The sequence below is a fragment of the Centruroides vittatus genome, unplaced genomic scaffold (assembly GCF_030686945.1).
Source record: "Centruroides vittatus isolate TY-2023 unplaced genomic scaffold, ASM3068694v2 contig_400, whole genome shotgun sequence".
Classification (NCBI taxonomy): Eukaryota; Metazoa; Arthropoda; class Arachnida; order Scorpiones; family Buthidae; genus Centruroides; species Centruroides vittatus.
In genome coordinates, this window is record NW_027122215.1 from 3,136,726 (window position 1) to 3,163,431 (window position 26,706).

Below are 26,706 nucleotides of genomic sequence, written 5' to 3' on the forward strand. Positions count from 1 at the left end.
CTTTGAGAAAACTCCGGCGTGCCATACAAAACAAGCGGCATGGCCTACTATCTTCCGGTGTAATGTTGCTCCATGACAATGCAAGGCCACATGTTTCTGCACAAACACAAGGTCTAATCAGTTCTTTTGGATGAGAACAACTAGATCATCCACCTTACAGTCCAGACCTTGCACCCAGTGATTTTCACTTGTTTCGATACTTAAAGGAGTTCCTTAGTGGTCAACAGTTCAACGACAAAGTGAAAACTGTAGTCATGGATTGGGCTTCTTCACAGGCAGCAGATTTCTTTGAAGTCGTAATTCAAAAAATTGTTGAGCGGTATGACAAATGTTTAAACAAAAATGGAAATTATGTAGAAAAGCAGATAAAAGTATGTAGAATATGGGAAAAAATATATTTTAATGATATTTACAGTATTTTTCTTCTTATTAAAAACGGACCTTATTTAAAAAATAGCCTTTGTACATAAGAACATCTTTACTAAAATATTAATGATTATTTAACATATTTTATAATTTTGGTATAGCCACTTGCTGATGTGGTAAAACATGTAGAGAAAGGATATCGAATGGAAGCCCCAGAAGGTTGTCCACCAGAAGTATATGAAATAATGCGACATGCCTGGGATCTTGATCCAGAAAAAAGGCCAACATTCAACGAAGTTCAAAAGAAACTTGAAAATATACGTTCGCTCACTCTCTGACTGCAAGACATTAATTTTAATATGTAAGTGAAATATTCAGTTTAAAATTTTCAATATAATACAGTATTATGTGAATTTGATAAAATTAATTTATTTTTCTAGCTTTCCTGTTATTAACAAGATATGATTATCTTTGAATCACATAGTGGTTTCTGAGGTCCATCCTGTTGTTGTGCCTTTGCATGACCTAAGTTTAATATCTTGTGGTTAGGAATCACAACGTATTTCACTTTCAGAACGAAGAGTCTTATTCCTAACTCCTTCAGTCATTTTAAGATAGTGTGGACTATATTCCACAGAAGCTACGTATCAGAATAGTTGTTGTACAGTCTTGTGTGGCCAAGTTTTTAAATTATCAAAGTTTGCAGTTTGTCGATTGCAGATTCCTTTCGAGAGAAAGCAACCATTGGATAATTTTGGAATTTGCTACTTTTTGTACTTTGTTTCTAAATATTTTTCAGCTTGTCGAAACAATAGTATTAAAGATAATTTTACATTTTACAAACTTTTTGTATACATTTGTGAAAAATATTTGAAATAATTTGACTTCCAGATTGCTGCTTCCAATTACTTTTTGAAAAAAGATACTTAATGTTTGCAGTCATGTGATTAAAATATATATATATAGATTGTCTTTGTACAATTGTGATTATATGTATTAATTTTGTTTCAAAACAGAACATAATCAAGATAATCTGTTAAAGTTAAGTTGAAAGTACTAGTATTTTTCAATCAGTGCCTTTGTCTTGTTTATTGTCCTATATTGCTTCCCCTTTTTTTAATAATAATTTGGTAGCACAACTAACTCATCAGCACAAGAAAAAATATCATGTAAAACATTTTGGTAATAAAATGCTTGTGTTTTATATTTATCATTTTATAAGAAGTTAAACAACATTTACAGTTGTATCTGAAAATATGATTAAAAATCTTCATATATATATATATATATATATATATATACATTTGTAATATTGCAATAACAAATCAATTTGGTAATTTTTTTAGTTAATGAAAATTCTAAATTTAAAACGTATCCATGTCAACTGTTTAATTAGTAATTTTGAAATATTGTTGACTTAAAAGAAATATCTCCAATTGTGTTTTCTATTTTAATCATATAAAATATAAAACAATTTAAATATAAGACATGAAATATTTTTAGTTATTGTAAAATGCCTTACATTTTTGTATTTTAAAAAATTATTTAAATATTTGTTTATTTTTATATTTTGTTTCAAGCATAATTTGTAAGTTGAAGTTAGTCTGAGGACAAATCAAAAGTGTTTATTTTAAACTTTATTTGGTTTTTGTTAAAAATAATAAGTTTGTTTCTAATTTAGCTTTTGTTTAATTTCCTGGGATTAAACAAAAACATAAAAACAAGTAATACCAAGAATAAATTTAGATCTCCAGTATATAATTAAAAAAAATCATTTGTATTTCCAATTTATTTTTATTATATCAATGTCATTTTTACATAATACTATAAAATATAAACAATTTTTATTTCACAAAATATACCTTTGATTGGCATTCTCATAACAAAAGCACCAACTATCACCTGTAATCCTGTTAAAATGAACAAATTTATTATAAGAAATGTTTTTAACAGCCACTTCAAGTTATGGAAATTCTCATTAGTAGATTGTTTAAGTAATTTGTTTTGTCCTGCTAGTCTTTACTACATTACATTTCTCCAATAATAGATCAGACTTAGCTGCTAAATTAAACAGTTAAATTTAATAGACAACATTATATCTTAGTATAATTTTTTGTAGTGTAGGTAAAAATATAATTGGTAGGAAAAACTAAACAGTATTGAATGATTATATTATGTCACAAATCTTACACAATGATTTGTTGTAAGATAGCAGTCAAATAATATGTTGAGCTTTATAATTTTATATAAAACAGACAAATAATATACCGAATAAACGATTGAAATTGTTAGTAAACTAACTTATCAAGAAGTTTAAAATGTTTATTGTGAAAATTATATACATAATATTTTAGTTGTGTCTATTAAACATTAATTGAGGTTGCTTTTTCTATCTACTATTAACATCATCATATAACCATACCAATGAATTTAGGAACATTCATCTAATCGCCAAATATTTTTTGAACTTTTCTTTAAAGTTATAGGGCACTGATAATGCTTGCGAAAAGATTTGAAAACAAAATTAATCTAGTTTTCAGTTCTTAGCTTCTTTGAGTTATGATGCTTCTCAACCAGTTTCGAAACAATTTTAGAATTTTATAAATCATGTAAAATGAAAAAGTTTTGTTTCAATCAGAAATGAATTGAATTGATAGAATAAGGCAATTCAACATATGGGCAATTTGCCAATGTATGGAGTGCATCCTGGGAATACTTTCTATGTGAAACTGTTAGACATGTGTAGAAAACCTAAAAACTTCCATGTGTTCAGCTTGATGAGGTGTGAACCTGTAACATACAAGTGTTTGTTGGTTTTATCCACTTGGCCACTAGTGAGCTCCTAATCAAAAATACAATGTATATTCAGTATCATGGGTTATCCTTATTTCTTGAAGAGAGTTTTATCAACTTCGTCTTTTTTTTTCCTTCTTCTTGTACATGTACATGCATTTTTCACTGATTGCAAGGTGTTATCCAGCTAGTATATATTTTTCTGTAATATATAAGATGTGATGTATTAAAAGTTCATCGTCTTCCAGTATTCCAATATCATAAGATATAGGAATACTGGAAGATAATGAACTTTTAATATTTAGTTACTGTAAATAAGATTATATAAAAAGTATGCAAAACTATAAAGAACTTTAAGAAATTATTATTGAAGACAATATAAATGAGTCCTTTCAAAATACTAATTCTGAGAAGCTTCATGATTAGAAGGTAGCATATTAATTATATTTAAACTAATAAGAGAAACAAAGGAATAAAGAAAATAAGATTAAAATATTATTCTTCATAATACATTTATGGGAGTAACTTGAGCAAATCATCATAAAATTCATAACAATGAATTTTATAAATTGCCATCAGACAAAAACCAAAACATATATATTCATACTTAGAATATTAAATACCTAGAATCTAAATTCAGAATGAAATTTTATAAATATTACAAAGTTGAAATAATGTTTACAGTGAGTTATCAGTAATACATTGGTTTATATAATGAGTTTTTACTACTAATCTTATATAAAAGTAATAGATGATAAATAGTAACATAAGGCCAAATATGTAACTACATATTAATAGCCAAGTAACAAAATATGACTCCTTTACTGTTTAACCAGCTAATCATCATTAACATAAAATTAAGTTCCTATATTCATCTGACTATGCACTTTGATTTCCTGTTTCTACTATTCTTTAAGATATTCTTTTAATCTTTATTTTTTTTTTTTATATATATATATATATATATAAAATTATTATTAATTCAATTACTGATTTATACTGCAGACAAAGAAAAATCTTTTCTATAACATATTTTTATATATTTTTGAAAAATCCAAAATTAATTAAGTTTTTAAAAGATGCAACTTATTTAAATCTGTGATTTTATAAACTATCATCATCATCATCATCATGCAGATTTCAAAAGTTTATTGAAATAAATATCTGTCTTATATAAAAGTTAATGATGACAGTATTATAGTTTACTTTCATCAGTCAAGATTTCACATTTTAAATGTATTTTGTTATAAAATTATTGCCTGCATACCAATGATAGGAAAAAGAATCCCTGGAGTAAATATGATTTTGGTGCATTAATTTCTTTTGGTGATATGCCATGCTTATTTACAATAATGGAAAAATAACAAAAAGTATTTAAATGTAAACAAATGAAAATTCTTATTTTTGTTAGAGAAAAATATATCTGGATATTACTAGTAGAAAACAGGTAAAGAAATTTATATATATATATAATAATAATTTATCTGAAAGTTACTTTACAGAAATATCAGAAACAAAATTTTAAACTTTTCAATTTTTATTTATTATAATAATAATTTTACTGTATTGACAGCTGTACAGTTTCAAGGTAATTTTAACTATTGAATATTTAAAGTTTAAGAAATTTTTATTTTTAATTCCCCCAATATTTTAAGTGGTCTAAATATAATTTAAATTATTCAGTTCAGAACTAAATATTTTTCACGTTTAAGTTTAAATTGTCTCCATATTCTGAAAGCCATATTGGAAAAGTGAAAATTAAGATCAGACTTATCTAATTAGTAATTTAATAAAAAGAAAATTGTTTATCGAATAATTTGAATCGAGAATAAATGATCTTCGATTGATTATTGTTGATGATAAATTGATTACGAGCATCAAATATTTTAAAAAAAAACGAACAAAATGTTGAATATATTGTATATAGACTATCAATTTTCGTTTTAATAACACTGATTACATAACAAAACAATTTGATTTTTCTTCCAATTTATTAATATTTCATAAAGTTCGGGTAATTTAATAAGTATATACTTTTGTACGTGGATTATACTGGATTTGTTAATGAATAATAAATAATTGCTTTTTACTTTCCCTCTGTTATATATAACAGAGGGAAAGTATGGCGATCGGTGAAAAAATGACCCCCCCTAAGATTTTTACATTTTTGGACTTAGATATTTTTGTGCATTTCTCGATGTTTCAAGGTGTCCTGAGGTAATTTCTGTATGTATTTGTTCACCCTTTTTGAGGGTGAACAAAATCGTGCCCCCAACAAAAAAAGCACAGAATTAAGCTTCTCGAAAATTTCTGAAATTTTACAGGGAGGTTTGTTTATTAGGGGGATTGATGTTATTAAATTTTGGTGGTTAAAGGTCAAAGGGGTGGGGAGATAATGAGGGTCGTGTGTATCTCTAGTAGGGTCGGACTTAATGATGATTTTACTTGTTATTAGCATATACAATTTTTTTTAAATAAAATTCATCCCTACCCTCGAAATTAAGCTTTTGCCATTTTATAATAATTAAAAAAATTTTTAAATAAAATACGATAACAGATGACGCCACCGAAATTTTAAATTTTGCCTGTTTATTTTGAAAGCCGTGTAGATTTGTGGTTTTAGATTAATAACAGAATTAAAATCTTTGCCAAATTATTAAAAGTTGTTATTTTTAAACTAATTAAATATGCTTTTTATGATTTATTAAATTAGAAAAAAACTAACTAAAAAAGTTGGACAAGCAATAGAATTTGACTTACTATGCGCACATGCTATTTTATTTTGTCAATGTGCCATACTGTAAGGGACTTGAGGGTCGGAATTTGTACAAAGTTGGCAGGGAAAGTCATGGAATTTAAAACAAAAATTTGAGTAGGAACTCTGTACATGCATGCAGGAACATGCAAATACGATAAAATCCGCTTATTTGCCTTGGGGATACTATAGATTACCACCTATGGAATTTCGGGTCTTTGAGTATATATCTGAACTCAGGAGACCGAGACGAGTTCAACGATACCCTACTTTTGGACCGGAGACGAAAAATAAAAAAGTTATCCTACTTTTTTCCAGCGATCGCGCGATGATAGGGAGTCGCGTCGCTCTCCGCTCTCGTATCTCGTGTTTAACCCTACTGGAGATGACCGTAGTCCGACATCATGGTTTGCAGACTTTACCGCAAGATGGCAGTACTAGCAACTATGGTGCCGTCTTCGTGAGAGCATTAAAAAAGTATGTATAGTAACTTAAAAAGTATGATAACTTTTTTATTTTTCGTCTCCGGTCCAAAAATAGGATACCCTTGAACTCGTCTCGGTCACCTGAGTTCAAATATATAATCAAAGTCCTGAAATTCCATAGGTGGTAATCTATACAGTAGTACACCCTTTGCCTTATTGTAATCACTAGCAAAACTATGAAAATCCTGTAGTACTCAAAAGTGGAATTGTATACTGGAGTTTGGACCATTTAAATCGTAACGACTACACTCACACACAATCTCCGTCCACTTCTCGAATTTGGAGAAGTTTTGTCTGTTCAATTACCAAATTTAAGAGAGAAATTATGCATAAAAATATTCTTTCTGTGGCTAAACAGCGTAGAATTTTATTTAGAACTATGATTAAAACAGTATAAAACACCTAGCTCACGGTTATGAAAGTGATCATTTTGATGATACTGATTGAGGAAAATCAAGGGTTAATAAGCATTTGCAGGAAAAGTAATGCCCAAGTCCATTGTATTTAGCCTTAGACACATTATTAACTTATTACACACGTATCTTGAAAGTTGTTTTAATTATAATTAACAAGCTTTATTGTAATCATAATTAGCTTATTCAAACAGTCGTTTAATATATATATATATTTTATATCCACATAGTAATTTAATAAATATTTCTACGAACTTATATCAATCACTGAGATCGTAATTCTTAACCGCATGTTTAAAATTTGATCCTGTCCATCAAAATTAACACGGGAGATAAGCGCATCACCGCGGCTGCAATTTCATTAGTTACTGATTGGCCTGACCCGCAATGGGATCAACCAGCGTGATTGAGGGATGAGGAACCGACGCAATGCCTTAATTCCCCGCCTAACAATAACTCAGTCTGTGTCCAATTACTTACTTATGGATTTCTCCCTAAATCTGACAATTTGAAAATATTTTTCAATAAATTTCATCAATATTTCAACATTTCCTGTTAAAATTTTTGGATAAACAGCAAACTTTACGAATATTCGAAAAACACGAGATACGGCAAGCTTTTCACTGTTCGTCTAATACCGCTTAATATAAAAGTACTTTATGTTGAGATTTCCGAACGTTCGTTATTACTTTTCATCTGTTTAAATATTTGATTTTTCAACACGGTGGTTTGTTGTATTCACAAATTTCTAGAGAAGGTTCATGAATTTCCCCTTACTGCAGCACCGCCATTAAGATACTGCAAAAACTACGGACCTGCAGAATTGAAAATATAATTGATTTGAAATTACCAATAGAAATTCGTTCATTACTAACAAAAAGTGGGCGTTATTATATCACTGAAATCAATAAAAGATAAATTAATACATATCATTGAAATGGCACAAGGCATTTTATTCTGAAATATCTACCCATATTTATTGTAGAAACAAAAAAGTCATTAAAAGAATGTTTAATATAATTTGAGAGCTATACTTAAGAATGTTGGCATCGTAACAAACATTCCTCGAGTACTTAAGGCTTAAATTAACGAAGTTTGCGTTTAGATACTAAATGTTAACAAGACATCGCAGTTGGTCTAGTATTTAAGCTGCTACCCATTTCAGGCTAGACTGCTCGTTTTTAGTATCCTAATTAGTTGATTCCCAAAGTGGGCAACCGCTCTCTTGAAGGCAGCGGGAGATTCAAAGAAACGGGAATTACCCCTACCGTTCCTTTGAATCTTCTGCTGATAGGTAGGAATGATAGAATACACAGGGGATAAAAATCCATTTTGAAACAAAAGTATATGTAGTAGTATGAAAAGTTTGCTTATCATTAATTTAGATGAATTTTTCTGGCTGCGAGCAGCAACTGAACTTTATAACTAGTAATGTAGTTTCAAACTAGACTTCACTAGCGACCATCGGGATGAGAATGTTCTTTGTCACGAACATCAGCTTGATTAGGCTCGCGTAATGGCGAGAGAAAACAGAAAAGTGAAATTACGTTGCCAAAGTCGCGGTTTCGTCCATTTAGATCATTCATATTTCAATTTAATTTATATTTGAAAATAAACGGCTAAATATTTTTGAGAAAATTTTTTACTAATTATTTACGTTCAGATCATATGAAACTTTATAAGGATTTAATTAATCCTAAATAATTTCATTTAAATTTTAATTAAAACCAACCAGTTTCATTATACATTTCAAAATTAATTAAATACGTTTGTAGAATTTTCGCGCGATTATTTTTAGTCTTTTATATAAAATTATAATGAAAATTTATTATCCAACCGATATATTGAAAATTTTCAATTTAGAATTTCCTAATCTTATCAAATTATTGTATTTTTGAAGTTCGAATCAGTAAGGAATTCTACATTTTCCCTACCATCCGAGGCGGGACTGTTTGTTCTATTTGCCAACACTTCCCGTATCCTCTAAGGCAGGGATGGGCAACCCGCGGCCTTCGGGCCGCAGTAATATTTTTTGCGGCCCGCCTGGCATAAAATATGAATAAATATATCAATTTCTCAGCTTAAGGAAGTATGCAGCAAAAAATTCGAACGTTATTTTCTACAACTTATGTTTGTGAATAGTTTTTCCGCAATGAACTTGGCCGGTTTCTCGTAATTTTTACTAACAGACACATCCAAACTAATTTAAAACTAGCAGTGATTAATATTTAACCAAATATTTTCGATATATTACGTTTACATCAGTTCCAGAAGCTAAATTAAGCATACCTTTGCTAATTTATAATTATATATGAATAATAATTGTGATTTATCGACAATATTTTTCTCTTGTATGCGGCCCGCGTCAATTTAAAAGTTTTGAAATGCGGCCCTTACTTACAAAAAGATTGCCTATTCCTGCGAGTCTAAGGCAAGGGTGCGATTGGCGGGCCAAATTGCGCAAGTTATTTTTGCCTACCTGCCTATATTTACTTTATTCCATATTCTCTTACAGTAAAAAACATTTCTTGTAAATGTTCTGTTTATGGACTACATTTGATAATTTACTGATTTAGTGAGATGAAGCACCTTTTAAGGTCGACACGCAGTGCCACCATGGATCGTATAACATCGCCCTTAACGTATAATACATTGAGGAAAAAGTCCTAAATTTAAGGTTAAATTTTCCTAACAAAATTTCTAAAACTCTGATAGTCAAACTTCTAAAAATAATTTCAACGAGGCGTATTGTTTCATGTTTATCTTTCTATCAGTTTATTTCTAAACGCCTCTACGTACATTCTAATTATTTTCTCTTATATTCTTTGCGATTCCTACTTTTTTTTTATAATTAAAACAATTATCATCCAGATTATGAAAATTTCATAATGGCGAACAAAAACAGATAAAATGTGAACAACAAACATGTCAAAATTTATCCTCTCGGCTTTCAGAAATCTAAATAAATCAATTTTGGATTGAAGCATCCGCATTTAAGGATTTCAAAAAACAATAACGTCTAACCAAATAGACCAATATAGAATAAGTTAATTTAACCTATATTTCTCTAGTTTGTGCGTATCTGGTCGAATAAATTGACCAATATACATGATTAAAAACATGTGTTTATCTTTAAAATGTACAGAGTAATTTTGTCGTTAAGATATTAATTAATGACGATTATTATCCATTTATAGAAACAAAAGATACGTGTGTATAAGCAAGCTACAGTAAGCCCGGGTCCGTTTCGCATCAAATGGACACGTCATCGGCTTCCTTATTTAGCTGCTTTCAATTTAAAACACATTTCAGAATAAGTCATTGTTTATGCCATCAACCTCGGAACATTTTCTCCCTTAGTTCTCATCCCATATCAAACCCTTTAATCCCCATTACATTCTAATCCATAATGGAAGTAAATCAAGCTTCTCACGTGTCCTAATTATTTAATCAGAATTAAAATGAATATATTTGACTTTCAGAGTAGCCCTAAAAATTGTCTTTAAACACAATTTCAGAATTATTTCTAAGATATTTGGAAAAAGATTACAATAATTGATCATTATTTAAATATCATTCCATAGTAATCGTCATTATGAAACATTAATGAAGCTACATTTCTGAACTATAAATATGACTGAAAATTGCTTTCTAGATACTTCAATGTTTCTGTCAAGATAATTAATTAATCCTAACGTCCATTTTCGTTCATCGCTAGTAAATGCTTAATAGGTGTACACTAAAATTCTAATCTAATAAAGGAAACACACAAAACACGGATTAATCTATTTTAAAAACAAATTTTTGGCGATTTAAAACGCTTTCCGTAATCTTTGCCCATTAAAAAAATTATACAGTAAAAAAGTTATGCGAAATATAGCGAAGGTTAATATCATCATTAATTTTTATACTTTCTACTCCAAGATTCTAAATTACACTGAGAATTCCCTGTCGGATACATTTTGGCATTGTAATAGCTTCTTAAATTCGTGTTACTTGTATAACTGGAGTTAAAAATGGCCCGTATATACGTTGTATTAGGCATATTGCAACACAGCTATGTTGTACTGTGTACATTGTTGTTATAAATATCTAATGCAACGTATGGTAAAAACAGGATTGCATAAATATGAATTTAATAAATTAACCTATAACAATTTTTTTAAAATTCAACTCTAAATATGCAAGGTTGTAAGTGGGTACACGCCTCTATACTTCCCCCCCATAGAAACATCGAATAACTTCTAGTTAAACGATAATTACAGTACTCTAAAGCATTATTCTTTTCATTTCGAATAACCAAACCAACGCCTTCATTTTTACAAGAAATTGCTCGTTTTCATCTAATATTAATTTTAAATGTCGAAGAAAAACCGTAAAAAATCCACATACCTAGCTGATACCAGTTATAGTGGTAAAATGATTATTTTTCCATTGAACTTGACCTGTATTCTTAAAATCTTTCCTCTATCGGTGTGAAATCCGCAGTTTTTCTACTCTTAAAATGATTACAATATTTATTAGTTCAAAAGAATACAATCACAATGTCCAAGTTTTATTTCAGATTATAAAATTTGGATACATTTATTTAGAAATTTAATATTTTTTTTAAAGTATTGACGTAAATAAAAAAGAACTGCTGGCGGTTCTTGCAATTTCTTATAATTATATTTTTAATAACAAACAACTATTAGAAGAAAGAGAGAGAGAGAGAGATAAACAATAAATATAACTGATAAAATTCCGGTTTTCTTACCTTTAGTGGTCTGAGATTTTCATTCTTCAGCCGACAATTGCAACATTTGATATATTTCATGACAGCATTTTTAAAGCTGTATTGTCATGTCTGTCTTTTCACAGAATTGATATACATCTAGAGAAACTATTGAAGTATGTATCACAAATTTTAAGTAGTCAACAGATTTTGCAATACTTTCTGTTATTAGGTAAACAAAATATAACACAAACACATTGTCTAAAAAGCTACTTCACTCCTTTATTTCATTTGTCAGGTTGATATTTTTAATATATTTTTTACACTACACAGATGTTAAAAATACATAGTAAATGTCAATATATAAAATTCAAATAATTTTATCAGAAGTACAAACAAGAGATCTTTCAAAACACGATCTGCCTGAGCATAGTGATTAAAAAAAATATCACAAATCGTTCCCATATTTGGGTGTACATTATCTATTACTATGACTTCTGTGATGATGATTAAAATACAGCAGAAATGAAAAGCCATGAATTGACAAACCACCACATAAACTAACAGTTTACTCATATATGTACAACGTTTTCTAGCCTGTAGTCCAGAGATAGTCTGTCGCATCAAGTGGCAAATGTATGTATATATTTATATTTATGTACACTGTATAGCATGGACATCATACAGTAATGCGAAAAAATAATTTTGGAAGACTGGTCTGTGGAATGCTTTTGGGTCGCCAATCGGAAAATGTTTGGATTGAGAATAAAAAGGAATTTCGGTTTCTTAACGTCTCATAATAGATAATGTATCCACCGGATTTGTATAAAATTTTCAAAATTTCATATTAAGTAAACTCATTAAGTACATCACATGAAATTTATGAGATACAAAATGATAAAGAGGGAAAAAAATTTTTTTATATATACTATATATTTGCATAAACTGTAATTAAATTGTAAATGCATTTATTGAGATATGTTTTAGATATTTTTATATTTTTATAACTAATCTATATGTATATATATATAAATATCAAGAATCTCTAACTCATAGAATTTTCATTTTCATAATCTCCAATAATTTTTTTTGTTTATAACACTTTTAAATTTTATATTTTAAAATGTTTTAACTCTAACCTTAATACTTTAAACAACAGAAAACTATTAATAAAAATGCAATTAAATTTTTTCCCTTTAATATATTATGATAAGCATCAACAAATAAAATTTTGCTAATTTTGTCTTCATATAATTGACCAGTTACCAAATTTTTGGTCATTATTAAAATTTTCATAAATTCAGCTTTTCAATCATCTTTCTTTTAATAGAATAACTAAACAGTCTTATTTTCTGAGTATAATGCAATGTGCACTTAAGACTTTAATTTACATGTCAACTAAGCTGATAACATCATCAGTATATTATAAACTACACTTTAGTAAGCAGGTGTCATACCAGTTTAATATAATATAGTTTATAATATAGCCTACTAACTTCATATACTAGGAATTAGTGGAAACCAACTAATGTTAACAATTCCTTTTTTTTTTTTTTTTTTGTTTCAAAATGCAATGAAAAAGATAATTGTTTTCCCAACAAGCACTCTTACACAATTTAAATGTTTTTGTAACTTCGAAACAATTCATTTTTTAAAACGTAAATATAAGAAATATTATTCTAAATTCATTTATAGCCCGCCGGAATTTATAATTTCTTTTTTGCCGTAATTATTATTATGAATACTGGGGCAGAACACAATATTCATTATACTTCATAAAACAAATTTTTTTTTCTATATTTTTTTAAACACGTAAAGCATAGAACTAAGAAAAAATAGTCTGTTCAAGTTTATAAAAGAAGCAAACAATGCTTTGATTTTTTAAATTTTAATTTAGACTAACTGAATCATTAAAAATAGGCTATACCTGTCTGAAAGAAGCAATTTGTACTGGTTATCAATTTTATCTGAATTAATGTTGAGTATTCTGTTGTTGTAGATCTCAATATTGCTGGCTTTAACTAAAGCTGAATTATACTACAAATTTTAATATAATAATATCTCTATTAACATGGGGTGACTCCAGAGGGAGATGAGGGCACCATGACCCCTACTTATCAATTCAATTGATTTTTCATAAATTACTTAAAACTAATTAAATAATTATGATATCATTAAATGTACATTTGATAAGATTTAATAAACAAAAGTACTTTCAATTATGATTTAAGCATTTTCTGTCAATGTATACTGTAATGTTACAATGTAAGCAAGTGAAAGTATTGTTATAATGTGTAGTAAGCAAATAAGTATTTAAATGCATTTTATAATTTGTTTCTCAAACATTTCATCAAGAAAAATTTAATTTTAAAATATTTGATAATAATTTATAATAATGAGCTTGAAATTAAATTTAAACATAATAATGATTACGATTATTTTTAAATGTTGTCTGCAATCTTAATAGCACGGAATATTATGAAAACAATTAAATTCTTCACAGTATTAATTATTATATTTAGAAAAGGCCCACCTAAACATTTTGCTGGAGTCGCCCCTGCTATTAATATGTATTAAATGCACACAGTTTAAAACAGTTGCAATCTAATTTACAATTTTTTTAAAGAAGAAATACTGTATGATAATTATCCATACTTTAACAGCTGTAAACTGTACATTCAATGCAACTATATCCCTGAGATTCAACTACTTATCACTCAATACATAAATAAATGCTCACAATATTATATACTAAAAATTGTATTAAGATACCACACACAAAAAATTCACGAGACAATATATGAAGCACATATCTTACTAAAAAAAAATTTTTTTCAATTTCAGATAAAACACAAAAGTTACTGACAAAATGAAGGAAACATTAAATTATCTTGTTAAAATATGGATCATTTTTAAGTCAAAAGTATGGACCAATATTTATATGAGCTCAAAGATTTCTTTTTTTTCAACCTGATACATCAAGAACACACAAGACCAAAAGAGTAAATAAAATTGTATAATTTAAAAAACAAAGCCCTTGCTGTCTTTTTTTTTACGTCAAAAGGAAGAAGGAAAAAACTTTAGCTCACAGAAATATTAGGTCAAATTTAGAGAATGTGCTATAAACACTTTTTAATAATCGAATGCACAAAAATGGATTTGTATTTTGTATGATCTATTGGAGTATTTTAAATATATTATGAGTGTGGTATAAAGTACATTTGCTTAGCTGAATATTAACAACATTAAAGATAATTTTTCACCTTTGATATAAAGGTATATATCATCATCTCAATTGAGACAAGGCACTATAGACATTTCAGTTGATAACTTCTACAGCTGAGAATTTTTATGACTCTGAGCAAATAAAACTCCTTGATATACAGTTCCATTCATCTCCATGCTTACTACAACAGAACTATCATAAGGCAATGAACCATCACCTAGAAATATAAATAAAAGAATGTAATCTATCCAGTTTCCGTTTTGTTTACAAAACTGAACTGTACTAAAATATTCTACCTCTTGAAGTGAATTTCATATGCACCCTTGGAATTCTTGCTGGTATTAGTGCATCATCGTCAATGTAAACTTTTTTAGGTGGTGGTCCTTCTGAAGTATTAGGTCCATAATCCTCAGACTTCTTTAATGCCAGATCCAGAGTTTTTGATGATACATCTATAATGTTATTATTATTGTTGCTATTACTACTGTTTACATTTGTGCTTGGTGGACGAGGTACTTCTAAATTCAGTGCTTCCTGCTGTGTAGGCTGATCAAAGTTATCTTCATCTATTAAATTAAAAAGAAAATTCAAATCTAAAATGTTCAATATGTATATTTTATCCACAATTGTTAAACAGGCAAATGGAACCTCTTATAAATCCACAATTTCTTTTTGTGTATTCAAAGAAATCATTTCAGGTTTACAAGAGACCTGATTACCTATTTAACAAGTTCAAGAGAACATTGAAAATTTGATAAAAATTCTTTCATAATTTATTTTTTGAACTTTATATGGTAATTTCCTATAAATATTTTAAACAGGTACTTTTAGATTTAACAAAAAACTTTCTTCATCTTAATTGTTCTTTGTTCACGAAAAGAATGACTTTCATCACCAACATAATTTTTCAGTTTCAAAGTCACATTTAATTAATATTTTAAATTGTTATCTTTCATCCCCATAAATATTTATTAAAAATAACAATATTTGCCTCCAGGCATTCATTATTAAAATAATCAAAAAGCTAATTTCTTCAAAGTGCACCCTATCCCATTATAATAACTATATTCTTGCCCATCCCAAATGGGGTTGGAATAGTAATATGAGGCATAATAATCTTATAAAAGTGGTAAGAGGACACTCACCATTATTTTCAGATTGATCAAATGCCAGGTAGTCTAAAAAAAGAAAAAAAGGACGATAATTATGCAACTATCTTATTAAGATTTTTTTTCTTTTGTGAACATTAAACCAAACGCACCCATTATAATCCAGTTTAATAACATTTTGAATACAAAATATCTGGAATTAATTCCCACCTGGTTATAAAACTCTAAAAAGATATAGAAATTATCATTAAAAGGTTTATAAATAGGTGGGTGAGGCACACATCTGGGGCATTCACACCAGGTTGCATCAACCAACTAAATAATTGTAGAATAATTCATCCTCATTTGGCCCAGAGATTGGGAGTTTCAATCAAGTAGGGCAAAAATTCAATTACCTGTAAGCTTAGTGGGTGTGCATCTTATCTAAAACTAAAACTACAAGTCTTTACCTAACCTTTGAACCGGTTAACCGATAAGGATAAACTCTCATTTTATCCCTAGATGATGACAAGTGATGAAAACTGTGATGAAGAGCATCCGTCCGCCTTGCTGCAGGCGGAGTGGATGTTTGCAACTGAAAAGCAGACTAGTCGTGATTTATAAGACGGACGTCACTGCTAATTGACTGTGCACTCGGTCCTGGTGATTACCGGTCGATTTTCAAAGGCGAAAACATACGTGTGTCGCCGCACCATCGCAGAGAAATCTCTCTTCGGCACCTTAATTATAGAGCCGAGTTGACTTTAATGGCTTTTTATGACTATCTCCACCGTCTGCTAACATCCTACCACAACATTAGCCTTCCACCTAATCCGCTTCAGATTAAATCGGACTAACTCGGCCTTTTTTGGTGACGTAATGCCAGAAATCATATTTAAAATACGATTATGCCCCGCTATTTGCCGTTGGTTCGATATTCGCTCACGTACGTTTATTGCTCACGTGTCTTTCAATAGAAGGGAAATTACGACTTCTCCCGATTTACCGGCGAATTTAATTGCTACTCGGAAATACGAGATACGTGTAAAGCAGCCCCGGAGAGCAGCACTCATTTATTTATTTTTCCTTCTTTCTTCTTAATAAGCGATATTCGAAGGGCCGATTTTATAAAATTGAGAATGAATTGTTTTTTTAAGTTATTCGTGAGAGAAAGAAACACAGAAAATGCCTTCTAGTAACGACTTTCCTATTGGATGATATCAATCGATGCCCGAAATCCGTACCTAGTATTGGAGAATACTTAGCCCATGTTTTGTAACCATCACTTATTGTATGTAATCTTACGAAAATCCGATTTTTGGAAAAGAAATTTTTTTCCTAGAAAAATTTTTCTAGCTCATAAACTTAATTTGTCACTACAAAAAATAAGTTTAACCCGCTTTTTTACACAGAATTTTACAGTCGATTGGAACTCACCTGCAGGATTGATGTTGTTTCCGTTCATATGTCTCGCAACTAGGCTGAGAGGTGAAGTATGAGAGTTTCTTGGAACTTGAGGAAGCATTTCTAAACTAAACTGACCTAAACTCGACCTTCTTCCTTCTCTCCTGTTCCCGTCTATGGCCATCTGAAGTTCGCTAGGACTACTCAAATTTTCCTTTTCGCATTCGTATGGATACAAGTACTTCATGTATCTACAGTAAAAGAATGACTAAATTTTAAAACTTATCTGGAGTAAACAGACACGTCAGCGAACTAACTAAACTGACTAAAATTAAAACCATTCCTTTGCATAAAATTCGAGTTGCCGATTTACAAGAAGTTCGGGTTAATGCGCTTTTAATAGGTACTAGGAATGCTTTTGTCGAGTCTCTAATACACCTATCCGTCCGTTTGTCAGTTCAGTAAATGCATCATTAGTTATTTTTTTGCGAAGTTTGAATATTTTGTATGTATATTTTCTCCGCAAAAATTCCTTTAACCATGCCAAATTTTATTTATTTTTTCTTTTTGTTAGCGCGTATGTGGAATATTTAAGCAACTGATCTAACTTAAGTCTATCTAATTTTGAAAAAAGTTTCTTAGTACGAGAAGTTGGCAGAAATTTGTGAAAAACGTAATAAAATGAGTGTTAAATGTCAGCACCATCCTATCGACGCCTTATTAATCACGAGTTTAACGATACCACGGTTCGACCAATACCGAAAGCAGACTAAAGTTATACTCGTTTAAGCTAACAAAAATAATAATAATAAATTTTAGAGAAGCAAAAGTGTAAAGATCGATTTAATTATGAGTGCACTTATTAATAATTAATGTTAATAACTCCATTAATTAATTTAACTAGGAGAAATTTTGCACGCATGAACAACTAAATGTCACAAAACATACAGAAAATTCGCCATCGATTCGATTAAAGATACTTTCTGTTTAAATATCGGATTTTGCAAATTAGTTTCTGAACGTGATCAGAATTCGTAGCAATCATCATCTGGCTTCTGATTAATTCCATTTGGCTTAAAGTCCTATTCAAAAATGTAATCGCGACTTAACGCGATAAAATATGTCTCCCGACCACGTTTTATTGCATTCTACTGAAGTAAACGACACCACACCAGCAATACGTCGATTAATCATTAGGCAAAGTGTAACAGTCCAAATGCCTTTGCTAAAGTTGCATTTTCATTGTTTGATCTTTTGTCGTCACGCATCATAATACTCTAATACTGCTCAATAAAATAAAACTTTTGTTTAACTCTGTTCATTCCGTCTGACGTTTTTGAGAACCTCTGCTCTGCAGGATCGATCAAATACTCAAATTTCTCCGTTGACGTTTCACTTCACAATCCAAACAGATTGCTAGAAAACAAAAATATTTCCCACTTAAAGCGGGCAAAATATTGCATTTTCAGCTTACATTTACCATTAAAATTTTTATTTAGACAATAATTATAGTCAAAAATAGCATTAAGATTGTGTTTTTTAATCTTCGTTCCATACAATTTTAAAACATATTGCAATAAATTTGTTTTCATTGTAAGAATGCTAAAATCTTAAAAATGTCAATATTTAAGAAGTTGGGCTTAAAAGAAAAATAATAAATATATAAAATTTTGTAGGTCGAAAGCGATACAAAAGATCGAATTTGGCTGTTGTGAAAAATACAAATAAAAAAAGAAAAACAACCTACTGAGTCCTTAGAGTGAATGCCGCACTTGTAATAGAAGATGGCAAATTGAGGCCTTTGGTGATTTCCCTCCAAATCTTTCTGTTTATGACTTCAACGAGACCTCCTCTGGCCACTACTAATTTGTATAATTCGTAGAGATCCAGCACCTGTTTAGCCATAATGGGTATCCGGTTAACAGGTGTTCCTGTCGGGGAACGGAAAAAAGAAAACAAAAAACAGTTTAGTTGGAAAAATTGATCATCTTAAAGGAAACTTTGACGAAATAAATGGAAAATATACAGCAAGTATGTAGAGAGCGAATAGATAGGAGAGATTAAAGAGCGAAACAATACAGTCATTTAGACAAAGGCGCGACTATGCCGTGGCGATTTTTATGCAGTTTCGAACAACATCTGGGAAGTCGAGATTTCCGCTCATTTATCACGTGATCACACATCTGGTGGATTAGCTAAAGTATAAATAACCGAGGGACGATTTTCGACAGTCGTGGTTTTACCGACAAAGGGAAACAGTGTTTCCCTGGCGAGGGTCGTTTCCTGGAATACACTTCATCGTTCCGACTCAGCAGAACATTAATGTCGAATTCTGTGGGGTGTAAGACTATATATAGATACAACATACTTGGTTATGTCAGTACATTGTTACGAAGACTCTACCGATACCGGTATGCTGTGTAGATTTGATACGCGCAGATAAGTCCTTTAATTACTTTTTGTTGTCCCAATCTCCCTCCCAAGAAGAGAGCTTGTCCTTCAATTTCCGACCGTAATAATAATTAGATCGAAAGGCAATGGGTTGTAATTACTGTTTCCATAATAAGGTGCGGCTTTTACAACGGTCGTCGAATGAAATCCCGCTCGTTTCTCGGAAACAAAGAAACATCACCTCCTCCAACTGCAGTAAACACTGGTAGTAGAGTCGAAATCGTTTCACTGTCTGCCTCGGGGATAACTTCGCTGATGGCTACTTTCTTGATTTATTAGTCTGAGATTAGGGTTAGAGAGCTATATATATCGGCCAATAGCGGTTGGTAAGTCGTGTTTACCAGATGTCACCGAGAGATTTGATGTTTCCCCTATATAATTTGTATCCTACAATAAATTACTCGTCTCGCGTTTTGTTTGGAAAATATGCTCCGACCACTACACACATTTATAAAATCGTCACTTAACTAATCTCATTACCGTTCTGTTACGCGAGACTTAACTATAAGCGTCACTCGTAACCATTCAAATTTCTCGAGATGGCGCGAAAACATCTGAGAGGAAGATCCATCGCGTCTCGGAAAAGTTATTTTCATTTAAATTGATGGTGTTGTTTACAAAAGACATCCCGTATCTGGTGCAGTTATTTTCCATTATCCACAGACCGCAATCAGGAGACTTCTCGGTAGTCCCCTTTTCAACGATTTGTGCCCGTGGTCACACAAGAAGGACAAGCAGTTGTAAATTCCTACAAAATCATGTTCCGTGCGGGGGATATTTGCTGCAGGCTTCGATCCGCCACTATAGACCAACTACGAAGTTCTGGGAAAGCTTAGTGCTATCACCCCATTGAAGGTCGTTTAGAACCTTACCATTTACTATACACATCCCTCCAATAATTATTTTAACATTTTTCATAAACAAATCAAAGATTTATCGTGTAATATTACCTAAACTCACCTCTCTTTTGCATAAAATCGAAAAGATCATCGAGAAAATCTTTCCTTGCCGGTTCGTCGCTTAATTCATATAACTAGAAATAAAAATAAATAGGAATATATTTTTAAAAATCTATTTCTAAAATATATTATTTAATTAATAATTGTTTGTTGTTAATTCCCGCAACTAAACAAGGCAGAGATGAATCGTTTTTCGCTTGCCAAGTAAACCGGGTTCAAGGCTAGAAGAAACTCTAAAATTGATGCGGGGGAAGTTGAGAAGGAACAAGATCTCTCGCCAGTTTCCGTATATAAATAGTTTGGGGAAAATACCTTAATGCAATTCTGACAATATTGTTTCCTACTTGGCATGTCACGCGAGATCTTTGTCTCTTTTTTTCGTACCACACAACTTTCATTCGCATTATCAATTTTTAAAGTTAAACTTTCAATTTATTCGGTGGCACCGGAGAGAGGAAGCCCAGATATCCATCTTTGTGAAGAGTGAAAAGTAATTCTATAGCATAACAGCTAACAACTAAACCCCCGTCAGGCTCTTCAAAGGGTTGCAGGGTTACAATAGTCTCATATATTACCTCCGGTGAACGTATTGTATCGGTTCACCCCATTTCCAGATTTGCACACGATGAAAGTAGAAAATCTTTCGAGCCCGCGGGGCTACTACACCTTGATTTAACGGTAGATGATTAGTTGTAAACGGGTTTTACCTTGTAAAGTATAATTTCTTCATCAATCACTTTTATTTAAGTGTGGGGGCATCGGAAAGTTTCGCTCCCCCTTCGAGTGGAAATGAAAATCTACAGAGCGGAAATAATCCAAATGAACAAGAATATTCGATTTACAAAAATATTTTAATAAAACGCGTTAAGTGAATGCGCGCTTCCGATTATGTGGTGACTCAAAAAATAGAAAACTTTGTCGAAACAACCACCTGATAGATGCCAGTAGAATACGCTTTCTACACCTGGATGTAATATGATCCACACAGTGAGATAATTAATACATTACTGGCGTACGTGTGGAATAAACACAGGAAATACGTCATTAATCTCGTGTGACAAGTTGATCCCCCAGTTCCGACTACTTGTGTTACAATCAACTTTAGTTTCGGGATTAAAACCAGATGGTGATTCAACGATACCATTCCGTTTAGGTGTTACTGTTTATTGGTTAAACCTACTTTTCTTTAAATTAACTTACTGCATTTTCTATCTGCGCTTTTTATTGCATATTTATGTGCAACAGATTGTTTTTCTTAAATCATCACCACTATTTACGACATATCTAAATTTAGTAATGTAAAGAATATATATTATTTTCTCTTCTTTCGAGTCTATCCACTCTCCAAATTTGGGTTTATGTCCGGAATAATCATTGATTTGTAACATTTATTCGCAAAAACTGAAAATCAACTTGTGTTTATTAAGTAGTAAGATCAGTTTTGATAGGTTTAATATATTGGAAAATCGTTTTCCCAGTCGAATTAGCGTCCAGGACTTTATCGAATATTAAAAATTCGATATTTTTTCGGATATCCGAAATTGTCCGCTAAGGAAAAAGAAAACTGGCGTATAAAACTATTGATAATAGCTAAAGAATTCGACATTTTCCATGAATCGACATCTCTTTTTTTAAAAAAAAATGCCTAATAAAAACCGAAAAACAATGCGAATAACAGGAACCAATTAAAAAGTAAACCAACTTTACAACTAAAGTAGTCTATTTAAACAATGAAATAAAAATGTGATTTACCCTGGGAAAATAACTGGACCGGAAACTAACACAGGCTCGACATTATAATCAGCGATACACGTACAACACTAGAAGTAATTATCACCGAAAACGAATACAGGTAGAATCTATAAGTTAAGAAGTGTCCCAATTACTTATAGTATACCCCCCGATGCGGGATGGAAAAAGAGAGAAAGAAAAAACAAAAACTGGAGTAAAGTTCGAGATGTTTAATCGGAGCCATATGCGATGACTAAAAATACACATTTCGCTCCGCATCTAGATTCAATAGGTAATATAGTAGGATAGTATTGTGTAGAATTACTTCTCCTGGGGGAGCGAGATATGGGCAGAGTGCCAGCAGCATCTAAGCATTGCCAAAGTAAGCATTTGAAGAAGAGATATCATTGCAGATTGAATTATAACCAGACAGTACGATATAAGGTGCCAAAGCGAAACAAAATAACAAAACTGGCCAAATATGGTAACGTCGATTTTATCTAAGACATTTTGGTATAGTTTCTGTTCGTGCAGTCGATTTTGTTTATACAATTATAACATCTCGAGGATATTTTGGCACCGATACAGATTAGCACGCATAATATATATATATATATATATGTTATTTTTTTTTCCTTCTTCTTTTGGCTCGTGCTATTCCAGTATTGTGAAATTCTTTACAAACTTACGTCGATCTTCTAAGTTTGTATATATGTATTGGAGTAATTTATCCCATCTCCCGCTAACTAGATGACATTAAAAGATTCTTAACTGTTGTTTACTTCTTTTCGCCACGAAAACTATTTAGGTCACAGGTTCCATAATAGTTAGTTAGCTTTCGGTATTCTGTGATTTTGACAGATTTTGCCCCGCAGGCCAACGAGGGAGGACGGAAAAACAATGATGTGAAGAGATGGTAGGCAGGTGAACAGGGAAAATAGCCAAAGTATGGTGCCGAAGATCTTTCGTACAAATGTAGAAGTCGGTGTCAAGAGCGTTTACCAACAACAATGAAAATAGAAATTTCAGAATTTGGCCAGACAAATTTATAATTCTTTTCTTCTTTGTTAGAAGAGACTTCACCAGTATCGTTAAAACAAAATTGACACCACGGAAGCTCGAAATAATGGCTAGTTAAATGGGAATATCTTCTGGAAAAGATGGCGTCGTGATTATTCGACGTTAAGACCGAAGAATTTAATCATTTACGCGGCATAAAACGAAAAATCAAAGTTGAAAGTAATTCTGCGAGAAATTGCGTTTGTAGTTATTTTTTTCCCTCTCTCTCTTTCTCTTTAAGGAAATAGGTATGGAGGACTGGGAGGGGATATAATGTTGGAGTTTTTATTTATGGAGTCTCTCCGCATCTATAACGGTGATCAATCATCCGAGCATGACGGAGTTACTATAGTGGGAGTTTATCTATGTTGACAAGAAATGCTAAGAGGCGTTACTAAGTCGAGACTAACCTGCCTACTGATTATTTATTAGTCTTAAGGCGTTATGATGCCCTGGAATTAAAGAACACTTCTACACAATAAATATTGGGATAGTGTGAATTATAGCGCGTGATTAATCAACCCAAACTGGGGGGCATTGTGCCCATTTGTAACAGGATCTTAACGAGTGGGCCTACTTTCCAGCAATATCGAAAGTCATCCGGAACTTTCGAAGGTTAGAAGTCTTTGAGCACGTACTACTAACCTGTTTAAATTGATCTTCGAACGTATACTTAGATTGATCTACACTTTGCGCCGATAGAGGAGAAGATACGTTCTCTCCTCCCGGTGGATTTACAGCTGTCGATGTGGATGAATGGGGATATGGTGAGGCTATGTGAAGTGGTGCGGGCGTACCATAATAATAATGTGATTGTGTGAGGACGGATGAAGGTGACGACGACGAGGAGGAGGTTACCAAAGGAATCGGATGAGGAAGATCGATTTCCATTTGATTGTTCCTCAAGTGCAGTTCGTTTTGGAGTTCTTTATCATCGGGATCTTTCTGCGGTGGTAATCTTAGGAACATCTGCGACTCCGAATTGTGTATCCTTAACAAGGATTGCGCTTCCTCCTCCGAATCAAAATCCTTCTCCGATTCGATCAGGCCTTCATCTGGACTAGACTGAAAAAACACAAGAAAATAATAATTTAGACTCATTTATTGATAACCGCATTAAGGCCATGGAGTTACATAAAGCGCGTTAATGAGTTTACCGAATCGGTGATATAAATATGTAGGATAATTGCACCAGCTACCGACTTAGCTGTCAAGCCGGCATACCACCGCTCTATGCCACAAGAAGCAAAAAAGCGGAAGAGTAAGGAAGAAACAAAAAAAGAGCCGAGAAGTTTTATTTCTAGCTTGACAGAAGAGTTGTGTACAGTATTATCGCATTCTTTGCAGTTAACATTGCAGCAGGATTTAAAACTTAATAAAACCGGCGATTACCCGCTACTATACTATTTATAGAAAGTTTTAAAAGCAAATAGAAAAATTTAATTACAAACACGATTTGGGTTCGGCGACCTCTCTTCGCGATTGACAAACTTTATCTGAAAAAGACTTTTTGTTTGTTTTCCACTCCAATATGACAAGGAGTGCAACTAGATTTATACAAACCCTTAAATAAATCGTCTTTCATTTGTAAACATCGCATCCCTTATATATATATATATATTATTCTTTTAAACAACAATGCCACGTTCATCCGCTTTTAATTACGTAAAGGAACACTAGTGCTCCTGATGTGTGCCTCGCCTATAGAAAAAAAAAGACAGCGAGTTAATAGCGTGACGAAGCGGTTACGTCGAACAAAACTTTCTTCGGAACTAAATTGAAAAGGAAAAGTCAAGTTACGCGAATTGTTATACTTGACCCAATTTATAGAAAAACAATTAAATTTTCAATTAATAGCAAAACATCCGAAGTTATTTCTTTTAATTGTGCATTTCCTGTTAATGCTAATTACGTACGGCGTACGTACGAATTATAAGAAGATATAACACGACACCAACACGGCGAAGGACGGGGAGAATATTTTATTATTATTTAACAATAAACCTTCGATGTGTTTAAGTTATATTCTGCAGCTTTATATTACTCGCAACAAAAATACTCATTGTCGACTTCAAGGACGGAGATTTTTCGAAATTTATTATACTTTGAATTAGATATTTTGACAATAGTTATCGATGCGATAAAATTGATATATACAAATAACAGGCGCATATATATCATTAAATTCTACAATAGTAAATGTTATTAAAGTCAGAAAGAAGAAGAAAAAAAATCAAGGACTAATGGGAATATTTTAATTTTTGATCGAGGAAAATCGCCAAATTTGTCTATCGAAACAAATTGATTTCGAGGTCCGGTTTTTGTGCGCGTGCCATTAATTTCTACCCCCTCCGTTTGACTTTTTTTTCTTTTGGTTATTAAGATGGCGAATCTAGCGTGGTAAAAAAGTGACAACAATGTTATCGCCGTGTTAATCTGGAGAGTTACAAGAAGCAGATCGTAACTATTGTCCGAAACTTAAAAGGAACGAGTGATACTAATATTCTCTCGAAACCGACAGTCAATAATGGACATCTTTCAACACCCGTTATCATTGATTTCCACACCCGACTATGCAATTAAGTTCTTTTCACAGGGTTTGGTATTTTAGGCCATTTTTCTTCTCGAGCGTAGCTACAGAAAACCAATAGTGTATCACGTCGAGATAGAACAAAGGGTGAAAAGGACTGACGGGGACAGATTTCGAGTTGTTTCTTGTAAAGATAGAGTCTCTCACTCAGAAAACCATACCTAGTGCCCCTAGGCGGGGTAAGGTTCTCATCAAGATTTCATTAGCATCGATCTCGGTTGGTCATCAGTTAGGTCTTTTAAAAGTGGCAAAACTCGAATGGTTGATCCTATTAATGAGATCCAATTAAGGTTATTGTGGTGTGGAGTAGACAAAGTGTTGCATAGAAAACTGTTGATCGTCCCCCTCGCCGACATTCCGAGTCGTTGTCCCGCTTGATAAATAATGCATAAACGCTAGCATAAAGAAAAGGTTGCAACTATTATTATAACTATAGGAAAGGGCAGGCAACTGTATAATTCGTAAATCGCTTTGTACACTTTTATCCGAAGATTGTTTTTACAATCTAAACTTCGATAGAACAATTGATAGTATATTAAAATTTCGTCTATAAATTGTTAATTATAAATGCTAAATAATTCTTAGAATGGACTATCGTATATTTATGCGGTTTACCTTTTTTTTATGAGCACGGGAGGTGGGCAAAAACGATTGTTAAGCGATTTGAATGGA

General features: G+C 31.6%; 2 protein-coding genes across 6 annotated transcripts in view; one reads left to right on the top strand and one right to left on the bottom strand.

Moving 5' to 3' along the window:
- The window catches only part of LOC136976464 (tyrosine-protein kinase CSK-like), a 57,426-nt gene extending 55,856 nt beyond the window's left edge, over positions 1-1,570 (top strand). The window contains exons 13-14 of the mRNA XM_067271748.1: positions 528-727; positions 807-1,570. Of these exons, the coding sequence (XP_067127849.1) occupies positions 528-704 (177 nt within the window). The 3' untranslated portion in view covers positions 705-727; positions 807-1,570. The remainder of the gene's footprint in view (positions 1-527; positions 728-806) is intronic.
- A 10,213-nt stretch (positions 1,571-11,783) lies between these two features.
- The window catches only part of LOC136976459 (AT-rich interactive domain-containing protein 3C-like), a 28,059-nt gene continuing 13,136 nt past the window's right edge, over positions 11,784-26,706 (bottom strand). For 3 of the 5 annotated variants that reach the window (XM_067271737.1, XM_067271741.1, XM_067271740.1), the window contains exons 2-9: positions 24,090-24,509; positions 20,656-20,728; positions 18,992-19,175; positions 17,278-17,495; positions 16,014-16,085; positions 15,898-15,930; positions 15,049-15,318; positions 11,784-14,969 (exon numbers count right to left, since the gene is read on the bottom strand). In XM_067271737.1, coding sequence (XP_067127838.1) covers positions 14,860-14,969; positions 15,049-15,318; positions 15,898-15,930; positions 16,014-16,085; positions 17,278-17,495; positions 18,992-19,175; positions 20,656-20,728; positions 24,090-24,509 — 1,380 coding nt within the window. In that variant the 3' untranslated portion in view covers positions 11,784-14,859. The remainder of the gene's footprint in view (positions 14,970-15,048; positions 15,319-15,897; positions 15,931-16,013; positions 16,086-17,277; positions 17,496-18,991; positions 19,176-20,655; positions 20,729-24,089; positions 24,510-26,706) is intronic. The other 2 variants (XM_067271738.1, XM_067271739.1) reach the window with 2 other exon arrangements.